Raw genomic sequence first — 22,739 nt, forward strand, 5'->3', positions numbered from 1 at the left:
AGAATTATCATTTTTTTTTTTTTTGTCACAAAATTCCACTAAAATACTGAATTAAAATCATCATCACACCATTCACAAAAGATTTCTAATAATAACATTATCACCATTCCAAAAAGATTTTCTAATAATAACTTCAACTATTTTACAATCATGACACTATTTCTTACTTATTGTAAGTTCCTTTGACACTTATATGAAATCACATGTTTTCTAACATGACATTGATTTCAACATGATAAGTAACATGATTTTATTATGATAAACATTATTTTTATTTATTTTTTATAGAAGTTTTTCAAATGTCTCTCTATATAATTTCAAATAAATAATAAATTTATGATACTAAATTCAAAATCTATGGGGTACGAGTTAAAAAATGGGAAAAAGTTTGATTAGTAAACTAAAATGTTTGGTAATTGCAATATAAAATTTTGAGGTATTGTAGGAGATTAAAAAGTATGTTATTTCAATTAAGATTTTAGTAATCTCTTATGAAGATTATGTTGTGTAAATTTTTTTATTATGATTGTGTTGTATAATTTATCATTATTATTAATTTTTATTTTTATTATTTTTGTTTTTACATGTTACTGATGCCTTCGGATGAAGAGACAACTTAAAAAGGGAGGGATTACATTATGTTGTGTGAAATTTTTTATTATAATTGTGTTGTATAATTTATCATTGATTACTGATTTTTGTTATTTTTGTTTTTATATGATAGTTGTTATTTTTATGATTTTTGTTTTTATATGACGACTGATGCCGTCAGATAAGAGGACGAGCTTAAAATAAGAGGGATCACCTAGTTATTATAAAGAAAGAGGGTTTAGAAGATTTTTTTAATCACGATAAAAAACTCACATAAAGTATTTTCCAAAATTATTTGTCCTTGTCGTAATAGATTTTTCACCTATCATTATGTGTAATGGATTTTTTTGGGGAAATCTCGCCTAATCTTTTTTCATTTTTTTACCATTACGTGTACTCAAGCGGTAAAAATATCCTATTTCCTTTTAATCTATTGTTACGTAATAGATTTTCAGGTATCTTAAATGTGAATCCTTACTCTTGCACTACAGTCATAAAGTAAATCCCTATTAGCCAGTTAAAAAATGGCAATTTGTCCCATTTCCTAGCTAAATAAAATAGGATGAGAGAGAGGTGAATGCTTTTTTCGTAGTTCATTGGATCACAGACATTAACTAAGACAGCCTTTTTCCAGCCAGCCAAATGGCCATTTTTGCAATTTCTGATCCACAAATATGAATTTGAGAGAGAGAGAGAGGTGAGTACTGTTTTCCAAATTCATTGGACCAGAGTCATTAACTAAGACAGCGTTTTTCAGCGAGCTCAATGGCTATTTCTGCCATTTCTCATCTACAAATATGAATTGAAATTAGGATAGAGGTGGAAAGAGAGATAGATGGTGAAATCTATTTACATATAATAGCAATATCTGTCATTCAACTCCCCGAGCCTCTCATTCCCAAAACAAAAATTTAATTTTTATCTACTCTATATTAATCAGTATCTCTCTCTATCTAACCAAACTCCTTTAAATATTCCCATTACACATTGTTGTAAACAGACAAATTACAGATAAGAGAGAGAGAGAGAGAGAGAGAGAAAATGGGTTTGTTATGGTGGGTTTTGCTTTTGGGTGTGGCTTGGAATGGAGAAGAGAGAATGGCGATTATGGGGGTTGCTGCAAAGTGTGAATTCCCTGCAATTTTCAACTTTGGAGATTCAAACTCTGATACAGGCGGCCTTTCTGCGTCTTTTAACGAGGTTTCCCCTCCTCACGGTGAGACCTTCTTCAGCAAGCCTATGGGGAGGATGTGCGACGGCCGTTTGTTGATAGATTTCATTGGTATGTAGGCTCCTGCTCGACATCTTTGGACGAGTTTTTTAGGCCGGAGTTATTTTGATTTTTACATACATTCATTCATTGTGATGGTAATGATAGATGATATTGGATTTCATTGACTAAGCTGATGCTTATTGCAGTAAATGTTTCCTCAAGATTTTGTAGGAAGTGTTCGGTAGGTTGTATGTATAACTCGGAGTATATATATAAAAAAAACTTATATACTTCCCCTTATCCAACCGTCCATCCTGATAGGAGGGCAAAGAGTTCTCCAATCACAATGTTACGTCTTTATATTATTTTATTTTTATTTTATTTTTTTTATAAACTATTTTGACACTAAATTTTGCATGTCCAATCCTCTAATAAATTTGCACTAGGAAAAATATAAAAACAATATTTTTAATAAAATAAAATGATAAAAATCCCCCTGAATGTTTCAAAAGATGTTTTGGTCCTATATTTTATTGAAAGTTTATTTTAAATATTTTTTATAGGTGCACCCCAATAAGAAGATGGCACGTACCAAATTTCATATTCATACCATTTGTATAAACAAGTAAAAATAAAATATGGGATCTAAGATCTAACAATGAGTGGCTCTCTTGATCAAAATTGGATGGCCAGATGGCAGGGGAAGTATAGATCTTCTATGATATATGGGAAGTATAAAAACATTTTCCTATATATATATATATATATATATATATATAGAGGAAAAGATTCTGTAAGCCCACGAGCTGACAGCTATAGTGTTAGCCAACAGCTGAGATTGAATCTGAGTCCAATCCAATGGTCACAATCTCATTTCGTATTTTAATTTTAAATTTTTTTATACAAATCCAAATCACTTGAAGCATCTATTTTTAAAAGGTATAAGAATCTAATAAAAATATTTAAAAAATAATTTGAAAAATATAAATTGATCAAAATACCCTTGAAACTTTTTAAATGTGTTTTGGTCAATTTATATTTTGTGAATTATTACTTTTTATATTTTTAATAGATGCTCTTGAGGAGTAGAATTATGCCGAAATTTTGGATTTGTACAAAAAAATGAAATTCAAATACGAAATAAAGTCGTATCCGTCAGATCTGCCTATATTCAATCTGGGCCATTTATTCCAATTACCTATTCTCTATATTTCTTTGATTTTTTTTTTTATTACCTTCCTCGCGTATGTATAAGACCGAATCCATTCGAATTCTAAAAAGGATTACTATACTAATCCTTAAGTTTTCAAGGAATCCTTCATCAGTGGTTGTGAATGACTGATATTTGTTCATTCTTTTCGACCCGGGTTCCGTAGGAGCAAGTCAGAAAGATTGAGAAATAGAACCATCTGATTAGATTCGTTCTCAATATATATATATATATATATATATATATATATATATATATTTTATACTTTTTAAAATTTTTATATTTTTATATTTTTTGTAAATGTTTTTGATATTTTTAAATTTTATATTTTATATTTTAAAATTTTATATTTTTTATATATATTTTAAAAAATTTACATTTTTAATTTTTAAAATTTTAATTTTTACATTTTAAAATTTTTAAAATTTTGAAATTTTAAATTTTTAAAATTTTAAAATTTTAAATTTTTTAATTTTCTTTGCTATTAAATTTATATTTTATATTTTTAAATTTTATATTTTTTATATATGTTTTTCAAAATTTTACATTTTACATTTTTTAATTTTTATATTTTATATTTTTAAATTTTATATTTTTAAAATTTTTTATATTTTTTAAATTGTTAAATTTTTATATTTTTATATTTCTAAATTTTTAAATTTTTTTATTTTTAAATTTTTAAATTGATAAATTTTTAAATTTTTAAATTTTAAATTTTTAAAGTTTTTAAATTTGATATTTTTAAATTTTAAATTTTTAAATTTTATATTTTAAAATTTTATTTTATTTTATATATATTTTTTTAAATTTTACATTTTACATTTTTATATTTTATATTTTTAAATTTTTTTTATATTTTTTAATTTTTAAAATTTTTAAATTTGTAAATTTTTATATTTTTATAATCTTTTATAAATATTTTTATATTTTTATATTTTTATATTTTTATATTTTTTTATGAAAATTTAAATGGTCCGAGCTATAAATCAATTTTTTTATACGTTTTAGTCCTTATTTCTAGTTTTTAAAGTTGCTTTTAATTTTATTTAACTTTTATGACTTTTATTTTATGGGATATTCTAAAAAGATACTATTTATTGAATACACACAAAGTTCCAAAAAGAAAGTTTGGACTTAGTGACTCAGGGCATTACATCCAATTTTAACAACATATGAGTGGGAATAATTGTAACCTCCTTCTAATAAAGATAGTTTGACTCTTTTTTATTTTGAGGGATTTATGTATGGACCTTAATTTTTTAGGTAAAATACAAAACACTTCGCTTATAGGCAGAAAGGTAAGTCAACTTACCTTTTTAATCATTTTTTAAATTGCCCCTCGATGAACTCATATTTGTTTTTTTAAAAAAAAAAAATTGTTAGTAGGGCAGTGCCTCAAACTTTAAGACACTACCCTAGATATGAAAAAAAAAAAAAAAAAAAAAAATTAAATTCAGGTTGACTGAGGGCCAATTTTAAAACAGATAAAAAAAGAAAAAAAGTTTTTTGACCAACCTTCTTTGTAACTTTTGCATATAAGTCGACCATTTCGTCTTTTATATAAAGTTTTAGGGTTAGTTTGCAATCACTCTTTCTTTCTTTTTTTGGATAATTCAATAGGGAAACAGATCCCTTCCTGTTGTTTCAAGTAGATTAGGAGTTAGCTTTTTGAAGGTGTTAGTGGGAATTAGGAGTAAGCTTTTTTAAAGTGTTAGTAGGATGGTGTTAGTGGTAGGCAATCCTTTATTATTTTATTTATTTATTTTTATTTTATTATTATTTTCTGGGGCTTTTGGGCCTTTACAGTAGTACTCAAGCAAGTCCACTCATCCTCACCCGGTTGACTCACTTTGAGCACATGGCCAAGTACTTGGCTTGAGGGGAATTCCTGAACACGGTTTAGGAACCTTCACATCACCTTGCCATTAAAAGATACGAATGAATTGTTGGAGTATGTCCTTCTGTAGGTTAATGTCCATCAATGCAAGGACTCGAGCTTGAGAGGTTTGCAATTCATATTGACAGTTTTATATATCAAATTCAATTTTGTGTATAATGTGAAGTGAAATTATACCTCTGAATTGCACAGAAAAAGAATCACTCAGTGCATCAAATAAGGTGACGTGAAATTTTTACACAAACTTCACTGCACAAATCCATTGAAATGAGGAAGGAGATCATTATGTGTGTATAATGCTATGTCGTTCAATAGAATATCTGACATTTTTTCTGGTGTTATCATATAGACTCGTCTTACATTGATTGGCATCTTCTAAAAACTAGGTAGTTTAGTTTCAAAGAAATTGCAACCCTTCTAGAATAGTTTCTCTTCTAAAAGAAAATCTTTGTTTTGATGGAAATAATTTTTGATGCAAACAGAAGCCCAATTGCTTTTCCAAATTATAAAGCATAAAAACTCCTAAGCCAAGAAGTGATTTCCTATATATTATTATGTGACAAGGTTCATTGATTCTTCTCTCTTGCATTGTAGCTGAGAGCTTGGGATTGCCATACTTGACTGCATACTTAGACTCTTTGGGGGACGGTTTTCAGCATGGTGCGAATTTCGCAACAGCTGGGTCCACAATTCGACCACAAAATGTCACTTTGTTTGACGGTGGGGTGAGCCCCTTCTCCTTGAACATACAAATGTCACAATTCAACCAGTTCAAATCTAGATCAGACGCCCTTTACTTCAAAGGTACTGCCACTATTCCTATCGTTGTTGTTGTACTTCAATAAGAACATAACAAAAGTTGAGGTTACTGTTGCCTTTGTTAGAGGCTGAGAGCATTCATGATTCAAGCATCTTAATAAAGCTTTTTTCTTGTTACCATATAATTCTTATTGTTTAGTAAAACACACTTGAGAACTTTGAAATCATTCTATTACAAAAAAGAAAAACGAAATTTACTTGATACCACAATTTTATGAAATTTGTAATGTAGTTTCTCCTTTTATTTCAAAAAGCTTATGTGCTTACAAATAGCATCCTTGAGAATTCTCACTACAATTTGTAACCCACATCAAATGTTCAACAGGATACCAATGAAATTAAAGAGCAAGTTCTATTGGACAAATATGAGACCAGTTTTAGTTTATGGGGCAGAATGTTGTGCGATTAAAAAACAATATACCCATAAAGTGAGCGTAGGTGAGATGAGGATGTTGAGATGGATGAGTGGAAAGACAAGAAGGGATGAATTTCAAAATGAATACATTCAAGAGAATTTCGGTGTGGTACCAATAAGTGATAAGATGAGAGAAAGTAGACTTAGTTGGGCTGGCATATGTAGAGCAAACCCAGTACAATACCTGTTAGGAGGTAGAAGTTAATTCAAGTGGAAGGCTAAAAAATGACAAAGGATAGGCCCAAAAAGATATGGTTGGAAGTAATGAGAAAAAATATAGGAACTTATAGCTTTAGTAAAGGGATAACTCTTAAAAGAGCAAAATGACAGACCGGGACTTGTGTAGTTAAACCTAATTAGTTGTAAAAAGGCTTTAACGGTGATGATGATGATGATATGTAATCCAATAATATAACCCATTATCTCAATCCCGTAACATTCAAAACCAATAGAAATGGAAAATATTTTGCTAAAAGATTTCCTCCTTAGGGAGTATACTATCCATTTCCTCCTTTAGGAAAAACACGTTTTAGGGATACTGTTTAGATCTCAAATTTCGGGGACGTGATCTTTACAACTCATAGAAAAATCTCATAAAAAATATTCTTAAAAGTAAAATTTCTATATAATAGAAAAAACTAATGCCTCAAGATTGAATAGAGACTTTTTAATTTTTGAAGGACTAGATCTAAGTGTCACAAAACGTAAAATTCAAAAATTTTCTTTTAATCATCTAGTAGTTTTTATATAGTTCCAAAAACTTAATTTTTCTTTTAATCATCTAGCGGTTTTTATATGGTATCAAAAACTTTAGACTAAAAAAAAAATCAACCCATTATATACGCAATATGCTCCTGCGGGAGCACATTATATACGCTCAAATCTTTTCAAACCCATCTTCTCCACTTATTTTTTTCTTTTGCTCTCAGGCAAACCCAAAACGGTGGATATTTTGTAGTGTCTAGTGACGAGGCTTCTTTGTTTTTTAAAGAGATTCTCAAGAGCTCCTCCAAAGAGGAGAGAGGTTCTAGACCCTTTTTATATTGTAGTCGTTGGGCAATTAACTTAAATGTTACTATTTAAGGATGATCAAATTAATACATAGCAATTTAAATAGTTGAAGTTAGGTCGGGCAAAATTTGAGAAAGTAAACTCAACATATGTGATTTTCCAAGAACAATACATAATGCCTTCTCTTCATTTGAAGCAAAGGAGCTGCCCTTTCTTCCATTCATAATCGTTTTTCCTTCAAATTTGTAGCTCATATTTATGCTGTACTGTTCTTCTATCAGAGAATGCAGTAAAGGGAAACGTCCCAGCGCCTGAGGACTTCTCCAAGGCATTTTATACTTTTGACATAGGCCAAAATGATCTTGGTGCTGGATTCCGAGCTACGTCAGACGATCAAGTTCGAGCTTCGATCCCCAATATCCTCGCCGGCCTGTCACAAGCAATCCAAGTAAGCTCTCATAAATCCTATAATTTGATTCTTTTTGTTTTGGAAGGCAAAAGTGTGTTATGTGATCCTTGCCCAAACTCATTCAATATACCAGTTCACGGAAGCCATTGAGCTTTGCACCAAAACGAAGTAAAAGCCATAGAGATTGCCTACAAAGAGACCATTTACCTTTTGTACGAGGAGGTCACAATCATTTTTATCTCTGAAATTTAAAAAATGGGCGGGTGTAAGAGTGTCACTGACTTGATAAAATTACTGGAATTAACCTTTAATATGTAAGTTCTCATATTTTACCATGAAGTCCTACTCTCTTAATTTTTCTTATTTTCTTTCCAAATTTTACCCAGTTCGATGTTTCTAATATCGAACCACATATTTTAAATTTATTTATTTATTTTCTAAATTCATGGAGTGGTATGATGTTTAGAATATCAATCTACCCCATTTCTTGGTTGGTTCAAGAATGGGAACATTAAATTGCCCTGTATCTTTTGCCCAGCATTTTTCTATGGGGCGGTTCGTTATTACAAGCATTGGATTCTTTTCATAGCTTTCGGATATTGGACCGCTATTGAACTACTTTTTTTTTTTTCTAAATATATTTAACTCGTAAATTTGTGTAGTCGATCCCAAATAATTGGGATAAGGATCAGATGATGATGATGATTTACGGTTGGATATTTTGAAAGCTATTGGTCTGATATCTGTAACTGCGGACAACACCAATGTTGCCATTGTCGGCCCACCCTACAAATGGGTTGGATCGATATAATAAACATTCGACTGCCCCATGAATGTCAAATAAATAAATTAATTGAAAAAAGTGGCTTGATAATAGCGTATCGAACCGGGGCAAAAGCAAGGGAGTAGGACCTCTTGGTAAAATATGGGAAGTTATAGACCAAAGGGTAATTTTTGGTAATGTTACTTGGTCCTTATGTCAAAAAAAGCCCTGCGAAAAAAGTAATGTGCATGGCGCAGTAGGACTTCCTAATAACGATATCACCTATGTTAATTCTTGAAAGGAGTTCTAAGGTTAATTCCTCTTATGAAATAATTTTTTAATCTACTCAACATTTTTAGAGACCTTATTTCAAAATATAGTATTTTTTTTAGATACAGGCATTTTCGTTAATTAATCCAGGGTGCATGAGAAATTTTGTTAGAAAATAGTATTTATTAACTATGGTGGGGAATGTTGTCAAACATATAATCATCTATTCGGGGTGTAATATGATCTATGTAAAGCCTTAGTTGCTTTCTCAGTTCACACAACTAATAGAATACCGTTTCTTATAAAGATATATACCAAATGATAAAAAGTGTCCTTACTCCAAATATTTTTGTGTTACAAAATAAAAAGCAGTAAGTGTCCAATTAATGTTGAGTAGGTTAAACCAATGCTCTCTAAAAGATAGTACTCTAACAAAACCGACGCGAGAGTTAAAACATCAAATGGGTGTATTGGGGTCATCCAATTCTTCTCTATATTACCTACCTACATCGCTTTTGGCTATTTTTCTCTTTTAGCGAGTAGTGCACGATTTGGTAGAGCACCTGCACCCTTATCCACTCAAGAATCCATAGCAGTATTTTATTGACCGCAATTTTGGGATCCACTTTATAATCCCTGCATGATTATTTTTAAAACAATAATATTGTGTGATGAGCGTGTAAACAAAATTAGATGGTGTTTTTGTTCAATATTATTTTTAAAACATAAAATGAGATCATGACTGTCAGATAAGCCCATATTCAATCTGGGCCATTGGCTGACACTATAGCTATCAGCCCGTTGGCTGACAGGATCTTTTCCTATACATATGGAAAAAGCTTGGGTGGGCCTATTAGCTCACAGGAAAAAATGAGCCCAACGACTCAGATTGAATCTGGGCCGATTTTACGATCACAGATGTCCGGTAGTGTTTAAATTTTAATTTTCTTTTCTACAAATCCAAATCACTTGAAATTTTAGGCGTGTGTTCTTCTCATCAAGCCGCACCTAATAAAACTATAAAAAAATAATTAGCAAAAAAAAATTGACCAAAAAATATATATATACCCTTTAGTGAGAATCGAGTTAGAGACTTCATCATAGGGCTCGTTGGTACTACCGCCAAAGCCCTAGCCCATTCTCTTTTTTTTTTTTCTTTTTTTCTCGAATATATATATATATATATATAAAAGGATGCATGTGATCTACTTTACAACAATCTTCTAAATAATCGGAATCTAAATACATTGATGAAAAATAATTCTTAAAAATGACTATTTAAGAAGTTACATTAAAAAAGGAAAGATGAATTAAGAATTCACTCTATGTAATATTAACAAATTAATGCCATAAATATTTACCTTTAGGACAATCCCTCATAAGTCAGGAATTAGATTTTTCCTTTTTGCGTGAGTCAATGGGGAGATGGCCCCTACCTTTGGTAGGAATTGAGCCTAGGATGTAGCATCGTCACTCGTCAAGTGCTAACCTATTAAGCTCGGGATCGTTTCTTGAAAGTTGTAAGTTAGTGGGGATTTGAGTCTACATCGTTTGGTGAGAATGGAGTCAAAGACCTCACTATGAGGCCAAACCCTAAGCCATTCTTTAAAAATTTGTAAGTCAATGGGGATTTAGACCCCTACTTTTTGATGATTATGTACTAAGAGACATCACCATAGAGCTCGACAATACTACGTCCAAGACCCCAAACCATTCCCAAAGTCAGGAATTAGATTACTCATGCGCTCAACCAAACCCTCACTAGAATATTGTCTATTTTGAACCCATTCACCTATAGACTGATTATCAAAATCATGCGCTTTGACTTGGAAACATCACACATTAAATGTAAATAACATTAAAGGTAAATATCTAACACCCTCATTCTCTTGTATGGTGCAGTTTCTCTATGGACAAGGGGCACGAACTTTTTGGATTCATAACACTGGTCCAATTGGGTGCCTACCAATTTCAGTTATATATTATCCTTTGAAGCCCCAGAATATTGATAAATATGGTTGTGTATACACACAAAACGACGTGGCTCAAGAGTACAATAGGCAACTCAAAGTAATGGTTTACCAGCTTAGGAATCAACTCCCTCTTGCTGCACTCACTTATGTGGATGTCTACTCCGCCAAATTTTACCTCATCACTCATGCCAACGAGCAAGGTACAAGAATAACTTCTATATTTGAAAGAGTTATATATATATATATATATATATATATATATATATATATATATATATATTTTGAAAACCAATCGATAGAAAATTGTTCATATAGTTAGTTAACTACACACGCATTATGGAAAGGAAAAAGTTTACATAAAGATGCAACCTTATAATGTAGAACTACGGATACCCCTAAAAAATTCATTGGAAAAGATAGTTTTAGTGTTGAAAAATCGTTTGATTGATCACCTCGATATCAAGATCTACTTGATTTTAACTATTTTTTAAATTTAAAACTTTATAATTAGATATAAAATAGATTTTAAGATAATCCTAAGAACATTTTATATCAAAATTATATACCATGATAAAATTTGAAGGTACACCTTACCTCTACACCTACGGATTGATGCAGAAAGAAAGAAAAAAAAATTTATTATTATTATTTATTTGAGTTTATCTTTTAACTTTAAGAGGTGTACAGGAGTTTGTGTGTGAGTTGATATCTATGGATTTGGGTTAATATATAAGGTTAAATTGAGGGAGCTAGTTTAGGAATGTAAAAAGATAAGGTTAAATAAAAAGTAGTTTTTAGGCATTGGATAAAAGGGGATGGTATATGAGGTTAAGGGAAGAGAGATAAAATAGGGAAGAAGAGATAAAATATGAAAAGTATAGACAAAATTTTTCTTGTTAATGTTTATCTTATTTTTTAGTGTATTTAAGGGGAGGTTTCCCTTCATTGTAAAAAAAGGTGGATGAGTTAATAAAATTTGGTCTCATAAAGAGATTTTTGAGGAGGATTCCCTTGCAGACCTTGAGAGGGTATATTCTCTTAACCTTTTCCTTTTATTTTTATGGTGTTATTATTTCTTTGCATCAAAGCTGCATTAATTGGTATCAGAGCTTCATCAATTTGCGTTAATTATGATGCAAATAATATTAAGGATATTTTAATTTTTAATTATTTTTTTGTTTATCTCTTCAGGAATAGGGTGCACAAGGATAATTAGGTGGGCATGAATTTATCGAATTTATCTTGTGCATATTGATCAATTAGATTGGGTTAGTTTAGGAGTATAAATAGATAAAGTTAAATTAGGGGAGCTAGTTTAGGAATGTAAAAATATAAGGTTAAATAAAAAATAGTTTATAGGCTTTGGATAAAAGGGGATAGTACGTGACGTTAAGAAAAGAAAGAGAAAATAGGGAAGAAGAGATAAAATAGGAAAAGTATAGAGAGAGTTTTTCTTGTTAATGTTTATCTTATTTTTTAGTCTATTTAAAGTGGGGTTTCCCTTCATTGTAAAAAAAGGTGGATGAGTTAATAAAATTTGATCTCGAGATTTTTGGGGTGGATTCCCTTGCAGACCTTGAGAGATGATATATTCTCTCAACCTTTTATTTTTATATTTTTTTGTTTTAGTTTTTTACATCAATTGGCGTTAGAACAAGTTAGATCAGAGCAAGTTAGGTCCAGAGTTTACAATGCCACCAAAGCAAATTAAGCTAATCCTGTTCCTACGGATGATCGTTGGGGGCAAGCTATAGAAATTTTGACTAATGCCCTAGAGTATTTTCGAACTGAAGTACGTGAGATGCATCAAGAGATGAATCAGAGGTTGCAGCGGTTGGAGAATAAGGAGATGAATCAGAATCAAAGGTTGCAGCGGTTGGAGAATCAAGAGATGAATTAGAGGTTGCAGCGGTTGGAGCATAACCTTCCTCGTGAAGAAGGTACTAGCAACCATATTAATCTTGCATCAAGAAGTCCACGATAAATCCAGGGTGTTGATTTCGAGCGTAACGAATATTACAGGCCAGATTAGTGTTGTATACAACGACACGAGAAGATTATAGGCCAGATCTCCGTCCTATAAAACGACCATGAGAAGATTGTAGGCCAGATCCATGTTTTATAGAACGACCACGAGATTTTGGTATTAAAGTCAACCTCCCAGAATTTCATGGTAAGCTCCACATCTAAGGCTTTATTGATTGGTTAAGTTCAATTGAAAATTATTTTGAATGGAGTGAATTGCCAGAGGAATGTAAGATTAAACTTGTTGTTACCAAGCTCTATGGGTATGCTGCGGCCTGGTGGAAGCAAGTTCAACGATCTCGATTTCGTAGTGGGAAAGGAAAAATTACTGACTGGCAAAAGATAAAAAAGAAATTGAAAGAAAATTTTCTTCATGTGGATCATGAACAAATTTTCTTTCAAGAAAGCCAAAATCTTTAACATAATGAAAAAAAAGTAGAAGATTATACGGGGGAGTTTTATCAATTAGTTGCTTGAAATAATCTCCAAGAGACGAAAGGACAAAAGATTGCTCGATATGTAAATGGCCTTCAACCTACTACTAGGGATAAGGTTTTTCTACATCATCTATGGACTTTAAGTGAAGCTTTTCAACTTGCTTTAGGAGTAGAAATGAAATACCAAGGGAGCACCGATAAACTCTTTTACCCCTAGAAGGAAGTTTTACGCCAACTGAAATTTAATGAAGAAAAAAAATAATAATGTAAGGTTTATGTATTATCGATGCAACGAACCAGGACATCGTTCATTTGAATGCCCCAAAAAAAAAAGATGGAGGTACACTTGACTAAGGAAGAGGAAGACGTTCTGGAAGATCAAATTTAACAACAACAATCCCGATTTCGTAGTGGGAAAGGAAAAATTACTGGCTGGCAAAAGATGAAGAAGAAATTGAAAGAAAATTTTCTTTCTGCGGATCATAAACAAATTTTCTTTCAAGAATTCCAAAATCTTCGATAGAATGAAAAAAAAAGTAGAAGATTATACATGGGAGTTTTATCAATTAGTTGCTCGAAATAACCTCCAAGAGACGGAAGGACAAAAGATTGCTCCATATGTAAATGACCTTCAACCTATTATGAGGGATGAGGTTTTTCTATATCGTCCATGGACTTTAAGTGAAGCTTTTCAACTTGCTTTACGAGTAGAAACGAAATACCAAGAGAGCATTATGAAGCGCTTTTATCCCCAAAAGGAAGTTTTACGCCAACCAAAATTTAATGAAAAAAAAAAAAGATAATGCAAAGTTTATGTGTTATCGATGCAACGAACCAGGACATTGTTCGTTTGAATGCCCAAAAAAAAAAAAGATGGAGGTACACTTGACTAAGGAAGAGGAAGACGTTCTGAAAGATCAAATTCAACAAATCGACCTCCATGGTGATGAAGAAGAAGATCCGCTTTGAATCAAGCTTGAGGTCGAGCTGCTCCCAATCCCGGGAGAATGATGCAAAAAGAAAAAAATAAATTTATTATTTATTTGAGTTTATCTTTTAACTTTAAGAGGTGTGCAGGAGTTTGTATGTGAGTTGATATTTATGGATTTGGGTTAATTAGTTATCAACTGGATTGGGTTAGTTTAGGAGTATAAATAGATAAGGTTAAATTAGGAGAGCTAATTTAGGAATGTAGAAGCATAAGGTTAAATAAAAAGTAGTTTTTAGGCTTTGGATAAAAGGGGATGGTACATGAGGTTACGGGAAGAGAGAGAAAATAGGAAAAGTGTAGAGAGTTTTTCTTGTTAATGTTTATCTTATTTTTTATTCTATTTAAAGGGAGGTTTCCCTTCATTGTAAAAAAATGTGGATGAGTTAATAAAATTTGGTCTCGTGAAGAGATTTTTGGGGTAGATTCCCTTGCGGACCTTGAGAGAGGGTATATTCTCTCAACCTTGGGATGAATTTCCTTGCAGACCTTAAGAGAGGGTATATTCTCTCAACCTTTTCCTTTTATTTTGATGGTGTTATTATTTTTTTGCATCAAAGCTGCATTGCGGATGCATCCGTATGCCAACTGCACCCTTTTGGATATAAATCAATAGAAAGTTATTGATATAGTTAGTTCATTATGTGTGAGTTTGATGTGCCTACTGGTGGTGTCTAATTTTTTTCACAATTCCCAAAAGAAGGCAAAACAGCCTCTGTTCCTTAATACCAATAATGTTTTGCGAGCTGCTTTTAACGCATGTGGAGTTCAAAAAATGGAAAGAAAGAAATGAAGATTTCATGCACTAGCATGCTATGAAAATGGTAGACATCACTGTTTTCAAAATGTGTTGATCGACTCAGACCCGGCCAAGTTACTTAGACCTGCCCGGTGGGTGGGTCCAGTTAAGCTCGATTTTGGTGATGACGCTCAGAATCCTAAATAAAAAATTCAAAAATTATATTAAAAACAAAAATAAGAATTTTTTTTGCAATATGTTTCTTTACGTTTTCTATCATTTTGGCAATGACTGCAAAGTGTATTGGCCATGAATATTCATTTCACATTTTTCTTTCTATTTTTGAATTATTTTTAAACTACCCATAGTCACAAATTGATTTTTCAAAATATTTGTTTGCTACTTTTTCAACCTTATTTAGATGTGTTCTGTTAATTTTAATTTAAACATATTTTTTATTTTTTTGGGATTTTTTGTATTTTTATACTTTTTTACACAATAAAGAAGTTTGATTCAATGCTTTCTATTATAATGAAGTTTGATTCAATATATTGTTGTCAGCTAGTTACTTATCTATAGAGTAACATAAAGCCCAATAGATTTTCACCAAGTAAACTTCCCTTTTCAAATTGACTACATCAACATGTCTACGGATTTCCATGGGTAGGAATTTTCTACAATGTATCCTTGTCATCTTCCAATACATCATGTACAATGAAGATAATGATATTGGACATTTATATGTTTTTGTTTTTGAAAAAGTTACATATCTTGCTACAAACAAGACACTTTGTCTATTACAATGACGTAAGATCTTTATTTACTGTTGGGCTCACCCACTTAGAGCCCTCTCGCACGAATGCGGATGCGCGCAGTGGATATCAGGAAATATGATAAACATAATTATGCCAAAGTCGATGTGTGTGTATATGAGTGGGAAAAATTGCAATAAAGCATATAAAGAAATAAAAATTACTGGCACCTGATTTACATAGTTCATTTTTTTAGGCTACGTCCATGCGAGAAAGAAACGAATCCACTATTAAACTCATAAATTACAATAGTCTTCCAAGAAACAACCTTTCTTGAGATCAACGATTTCATCTAGAGACTTCTCTTTATGATTTCTCTCTCTGATCTTAGAGACTTCTTTTCTTTCTAGAGGTTTTCTTTCACTAAAAGAAAAGATTCTCTTTCTCTCATTTTCTTCTCTTCTCCATCTTTTCTCTCATAACAAAGAAATGGTTAAAAAAGAGGATCACTGACTCTCTTTCATCTTATTTTTATCTCTAAAAAAAAAGGATAATTCTCTTTTCTTCTTCTCTCTACAGAAAATGACAACTCTCTTTTCTTTTTATCTCTAAGATAATGATAACTTTATCTCGCTTCTTTTTCTTCTTCTCTGTAAAAGAAGACTTATTGTATCTCTGATACTCCAAGAAGAGTCCAACCAAAGAATGGCCAAGAGAAATGCACGCCCAAAATGACCCAAGAGTATCCAAAGCCTCTCACGTGATTTCTATTTATATGGACTCAAGGGAATAACAACTAAATCTAGAAGTATATCCATAACCTCCTAAAAGGAGGTCCATCTCTATCTCCCTTTATGAAAAAAGATAAGATGAATATCTTTCCATATCAAAAGCCATCACGTGAGATCTTTTTCTTATGAAAAAAGACTTAGAAAAAAAATCACAATTTTTCATATTCCCGAACTGCCTTTCATCAAAAGAACAATTTCATTGGTGTTCTTCCCCTCATGAGATGGGATTCCCAACAATCTGCCCCTCCAATTCCAAGAGGGAGGTTCCCCTTCACAGATCAACCAGGTGCTCAAAAAAGACACTCATGCCAGCCATGCTTCTTCATGACTTTTGTTTTTCTTTAGCCAAGGTCTTCGTCATCATATTCGACATGCTCCTGTCGATATGGATTTTCTCTAGTTGCAACAGTTTCTCACCATTCTACAGCCTGGACTGTCATACAACAACTCCTATTGTAAAAGTAATCGAGTATTCAGAGATTGACTTCCTAGAGTCTATTCTTCTAAAATGTCTTCATCTATGTACCCATGTAATATAGGTTTTCTCCCCCAAAGCACAAATACATTTTGGATGCTCATCTGATATACTTGAATTAATTGTTGTCTAGTGTTCTTGCCAAGATTAGCAATACTTGAATATGCTCACGGTGTTACTGTTAATCCATTGTCACTGACGGTTAAGTGATTCATTATTGGTCAAAGTGGTGACTGACAGTCTATTGGTTAATATCTTCTTTGCACAGTGGCAATTCACTGATTGTCAAGGTGAAAACTAATGGTCCATTAGTCAATGTCTTCTTTGCACATGGTGATTCACTAATGGTCAAGGTAATGACTAATGGTATGTCGATCAAGACTTTCTTTGCACAGCGGACACTCACCAACAATCTCTAACTAAGCTCACCATGCATCTGCTACTTGTACTTCCTACGGCTGACCCATAGGGAACTTTCTGTGTTTCTTCCTTCTTCCTCTTGGTTGAAGGGATCTCCTGACACTCAACTCGTGTCATCTTGCCTTTCAACAACTTTACCAATATATAGGTGTGATATATCTCATCTTACATAGCTTTAACCCATATCCCTTTGTGTTTGTCGGCCTGACTTCCTGGGAAGATTTTCACCCTTGCGAAATAACTAGTAGAGGGTTTATGTCTCCTAGACCTCAGGTGGCACTTCTTGAATAGGCTTTTCCTTATGCTCCTCATCACCCTGAACTGATATGTCATCTCTTTGGACCCATCATCTTGTTTCACTTCTCCCCCATTTTCAATTACCACAGTGGAAGAACTATAACTGATTCTGAACCATTGAAGATTCCTGGATGTGTTGCCTTCATCACGTCTTCAATAGTAAGGTCTTTCTGAAAGACCTCCCATACCGTTGATCACCTTCCTGTACTCAGGATCCCACAGCCTATGCTGAACTTTTCATATGAGTACCTTTAGAAGATGCATAGGAGTCATTTTTTTTTCAAACTTGGATCTTTGTTTTTTGGCACGTGCACCAATGCCCCAAACACCATCAAGTGTGAATAAGAGACATCGTTTATGATCCAACCTCTCTCTTGGATCTGACCATCCAGAAAAAACAACTGGGGATCAATTTAAGTAGCATGTTGTGAGGACTGCTTCACCCCAATACACCTAAGTGGTGGATAGCATGCTCCTAACTTTGAGACACTTTAGCAGCTCGCATCTCTCTTTCTACCTTACGTGGAAATTCTGAAAGATCTCAAACATTTGATCTTTCGATTTCACCCATACCAATCATGAAGCATCATGGATGAAGGTGACGAGGTATGATGTGCCACCAAATGACTCCGATGCTCTGATATCTGCAACTCAATTCGAGTTGCATGATGCAATTTTAATGCATCCTCATACAGTTTCCAACCACAACAACATTTGTAGTCACTGCAGTGGTTTGCCTGCCATCACCCATGGCGTTATCTTCATACCCTTCATTCTTGAACTTTTGGCAATCTTTCTAGATGTGCCCTTCCTTGCCACAATGAAAACATTTGATCCCCCATTTCGTCTTCGATTGGTTTTAGTCCTCATTCTTGGACCTTCCTCGATTTGTGACAAGGGCTTTACAAGTCCGATATGTTGGAGGCTTTTCTTCTCACCTCCTCATTTAGTAGGCTACTAGTGACTTGACTCATGGTCATTATCACAGCTAGTACTGAGTTGCTCACAGAGATTACCAATGTCTCCTAACTATCTGACAATGAATCGAGCAAAAATAAAGCATGTAGCTCATTTTTTAGGAACAACTTCATCGTTGCGAGTTAATTAGCAATGCTTTGCACCTCATTCAGGTGCTCTGCAACAGATTCCCTGTCCCTAAACTTCATGTTCACTAACTTCTAGATCAAGAACGCCTTATTTCCTGCGGCAAGTCATGTAGCTTAACCCGCAATAACTTCGAGGATATCTCCATTGACACATGATGGAACACATTTTCTTCCAACAACAGTCAGGTAGTTCCGAGAACCTTTTGGTATAGTCTCCTCCACTCATCATCTGTCATACTTTCGGGCTTGTATTATACCCTTTCAATAGGTGTGTACAAGTCCCAACAGTATAGTAGATCTTTCATCTTTGGCTTTCAGATAATCCAGTTATTACCATTGAGCGATATCTTTCTGCTCTTGGTAATGGAATCCATTTATCTACACACACTGTCTATCCCCCGTGTGTTGTGGTTACTATCGCCTGATCGTTTTGATAACTGCCCACTGATTGTGAAATGCCCACCGATTGTGAAATACCCACTGATCGTGAACTCCTGCCTGATTGTCCCGATCGTGAACTCACGCCCGATCGTTGTGCCATCTAATCATTACTGCCTCCTAATCGTTGTGACGTTTGATCGTTACTGCCGCCCCAGGGATTTGTGTTCTTCCTTACTCGTCCTACGGCTATTAGGTTCGCTATATCGTAAAACGATGACACAAAGGTCCAAACAGTTAGGGAAAACACAATCTGATACCACTTGTTGCGTTCACCCACTAGAGCTCTCTCGCACAAATGCGGATGCGTGCAGTAGAAACCAAGAAATAGGAGAAACACATTTATGTCAAAGTCGATGTGTGTGTATGAGTGGGAAAATATGCAATAAAGTATATAAAGAAATAAATCTTACTGGTACCAGATTTACGTAGTTTATTTTTTTCGGCTACGTCTACGGGAGAAAGAGACGAATCAACTATTAAACTTACAAGTTACAATAGTCTTCCATGAAACAATCTTTCTTGGGATCACCAATTATTTAGAAACTTCTCTCTAGGATTTCCCTCTCTGATATCATAAACTTCTTTTCATTTTAGAGGCTTTCTCTCTCTAAAACAAATAGTTCTTTCTTTCTCTCTTTTTCTTCCACTCTCCCTCTTTTCTCTCACAACAAAGAAAAGGCTAAAGAAGATGATTACTAGCTCTTTTTCATCTTCTTCTTATCTCTAAGAAGAAGTATAATTCTCTCTTCTTCTTCTCTCTACAAATAAGGATAACTTTGTCTTCTTTTTCTCTCTAAGATAATGATAACCTTATCTCTTTTTTTTTTCTTCTTCTCTGCAAAAGAAGGCTTCATGTTCTCTGATACAACAAGAAACGTCCACCCAAAAAATGGCCCAATAGAGATGCACACCCAAAATGGCCCAAGAGAGATGGATTTGATCAAAACAACCAAAAGCACCCAAAGCCGCTACGTGATTTCTATTTATATGGACTCAAGGGGATAACAATCATATTTAGAAGTATATCTATAACCTCCAGGTCCATCTCTATCTCCTTTTATGGAAAGGGATAAGAGAAATATCTTTTTATATCAAAAGCCATCATGAAATCATTTCTTTTATGGAAAAAATACTTAGTTAACAAGTCACCATTTTCCATATTTCCCAAATGTCCTTCATCAAAAGAACAATTCGATTAGTGTCCTTCCATCATGGGTTAGGATTCTCAACATTTACAACAAAACATTTAGGAGCAAATGACGTACGGACACTTTTGGAGGAGATCAATTATCAAATGGGGTGTCATTTGCCAGAAATTACGAGCAACCCCCCCCCCCCCCCCCCCCCCCCCCCCCCCACGTGGCATTTTTTTTCCATAAGTTGCCCCTGGTCTGACAGTGCAAACACTAAACAAGATTTTTTTTCCTAAGTTGTTCCAATGTTGCCCAGCATTCTCATTGCTCTCATTTGTAATTTAAAAAAAAAATCAAATTTTCCAAACCACTGTAATGGATATGATGAACCTAATATAATCAGCTCCTGAAGAGGGTTCTTCTAACGTTTGGGATAACAAGATGCTTGAAGAGAGAGAAGATTTTGATGTCCTTCTAAGCTCCAATGATGAAGCAGATGAAGATGAAGATGAAGTGACTTCTGGTGATGAAGAAGTCGAAAATGAAGTGACTAGTAGTCATTCACTACTCAAAAATTTGGAAAAAAAAATGACTAGCGGTCATCCACTAGAGAGCAGTGGGCACCTAAAATTTGGTGTCAAAATATTTTGTGAAAATATTTTTAAAAACAAAAATTATAGAAGCAAACATTGTGTTTGGGACTATATCAACTGTCCATTCAGATTGGATGTCTAGAAAGAGGAATGAAGTATATAACTTCTATACAGTAGTGAAATATAAGTTTTTTTCTCTTGAGCGCATACAAAGTTCTAGTCAATGTTCTAAAGGGTTCTGATCGAGCTCAAAACGATTGGGTACTAATCTGGGTATAGGACCCCCAATTTCTATTGGTTTTCACTTGCTCTTTCTATCTCTTTTATTTATTTATTTAGTTATTTTTTCAATAGAGGAAACCTCCTAAAAACAAGTGAGCCGGCTCCGGAAGTTCCAAACCAGCTCATAATTGATGGGTGTCATGTTGGACCCACTATTCCAGCTTCTGGAACAGTGGTTATAGTTTAATTTCATAGGATAAGGTGCACAAAAGTTCACAAAGTTGAGAAGACTTGAGCTGGTATACATGTTGCTTGGCAGCTTACTAAGCTAATAATCAACAAAATATAAATAAAATGAAAAGTGTAATTTAATCAAGAAATATAACATGAATGACATGGTTTTTTGGTAGGATTTGTTGATCCACTGAAGTTCTGTTGTGGATTTGGGAAGGACGGCTACAATGCTTGGTGTGGAACGTCAACATATGTGAATGGGAGTACGGTTTATGATGTATGTGATAAGGCATCAATGTATGTGAGTTGGGATGGGACTCACTACTCCGAAGCCGCAAACCGTTGGATAGCAAACGACATCTTCAACGGCCAATTATCAGAACCTCCACTTCCATTGATTCAAGCTTGCCAACGGTCTCCATAAAACCCGAACTTCGCCATTGTTGGGGTTTTAAAGGTTTTGAAGGGTACATTTGTGTTTGCCCTTAACGACTCTATACCCACCTTAAATAAGAAATGTTATAATATCGGGAGGCCCATGTGTTGGCAGATTATCTTGTTAAGGGTGGTGCTTTTTTAAAGAGATTTTTGTCTCTGATTTTGTAATTTCCTTCTAAATACTTTTTAATAATATTGCTGAATTTCTATCAAAAAAATAAGAAATGTTATAATATCAAGAGCAATTGTTTCATGAGGGGTTGGACCATTTCTACAATATCAGGTCCAGAGGTATAAAGCATCGTGCAGGCTTTCTATGCTTCCCCTACTACATAAAACTTATATGCTTCCCCTTGTGCAACTGTCCATTCTGAATGGAGGGCTAAGAGTGCCCCAATCATAATGTCATCTCTCTCTCTCTCTCTCTCTCTCTCTCATTGGGGAGGATAAGTAGCAGCAGTAGCTATAGTTGTTGTAATGCTACAGCTTTGGGTTCACCAATGGTGCGCGCTTCAGCCACAATGCCAACATAGGGGAGAAACTGATTTGGGTTTGTTTTTACAAAGGAGATATGTCCGGCAATGAGAATGCCAGGCAGCATTGGAACGAGTTAGAAAAAAAAAAGAACCCATATCTAGTGTTTGCATTGCTGGATAGGGGGGCAACTTAGAAAAAAAAAAAAAAAATGCCATAAGAGGGGAGGGGGGAATGCTCGTAATTTCGGGAAATGATACCACATTTAGTAATTAACTCCCTCCAAGAGTATTCATACATAATTTGCTCAAAATTCTGCCAGTTATCTTTTAATTAAAGGGTGTGATTTGTAGAAGTTTGCAACCTTAAACAATCAAATTAAGGCGCACCTCTAAATTTTATTATAAACTATGATTTTAGTATGAAAAATTATTAGGATGGCTTGAGAATCAAATTTTCATCTTTAATTATAAAATCTTAAACTCCAAAAATGGTTCAAAATAGATCTATAAACACTTGAAAATCTTGAAAATAGATGGTCCGTATAATGTGTTGCAATATATATTATTTTAGGGTCTCAAAATCTTTTTTTCTTTTCATATT

At 33.5% G+C, this 22,739-nt stretch overlaps 1 protein-coding gene across 1 annotated transcript; it reads left to right on the plus strand.

Annotated features, from left to right (window-relative positions):
- Window positions 1-1,564: 1,564 nt before the first annotated feature.
- On the plus strand, window positions 1,565-21,985 carry LOC18442097 (GDSL esterase/lipase At5g14450). Its single transcript, XM_011627947.3, has 5 exons — window positions 1,565-1,873; window positions 5,506-5,715; window positions 7,438-7,604; window positions 10,501-10,771; window positions 21,401-21,985. Exons 1-5 carry the CDS (start codon window positions 1,633-1,635, stop codon window positions 21,646-21,648), a joined length of 1,137 nt encoding a protein of 378 aa, XP_011626249.3. The 5' UTR covers window positions 1,565-1,632; the 3' UTR covers window positions 21,649-21,985.
- Window positions 21,986-22,739: the final 754 nt, after the last annotated feature.

The sequence above is a fragment of the Amborella trichopoda genome, chromosome 6 (assembly GCF_054954075.1).
Source record: "Amborella trichopoda isolate Santa Cruz 75 chromosome 6, AtrichopodaSantaCruz75HAP2 v2.0, whole genome shotgun sequence".
Taxonomy (NCBI): domain Eukaryota; kingdom Viridiplantae; phylum Streptophyta; class Magnoliopsida; order Amborellales; family Amborellaceae; genus Amborella; species Amborella trichopoda.

Excerpts from the sequence above, each read along its gene's own strand:
- LOC18442097 (XM_011627947.3), top strand. The coding sequence starts at position 1,633 with ATGGGTTTGTTATGGTGGGTTTTGCTTTTGGGTGTGGCTTGGAATGGA. Across the intron at positions 5,716-7,437 it reads AGACGCCCTTTACTTCAAAG|AGAATGCAGTAAAGGGAAAC; the intron begins GTACTGCCACTA and ends TTCTTCTATCAG. Across the intron at positions 10,772-21,400 it reads CACTCATGCCAACGAGCAAG|GATTTGTTGATCCACTGAAG; the intron begins GTACAAGAATAA and ends GTTTTTTGGTAG.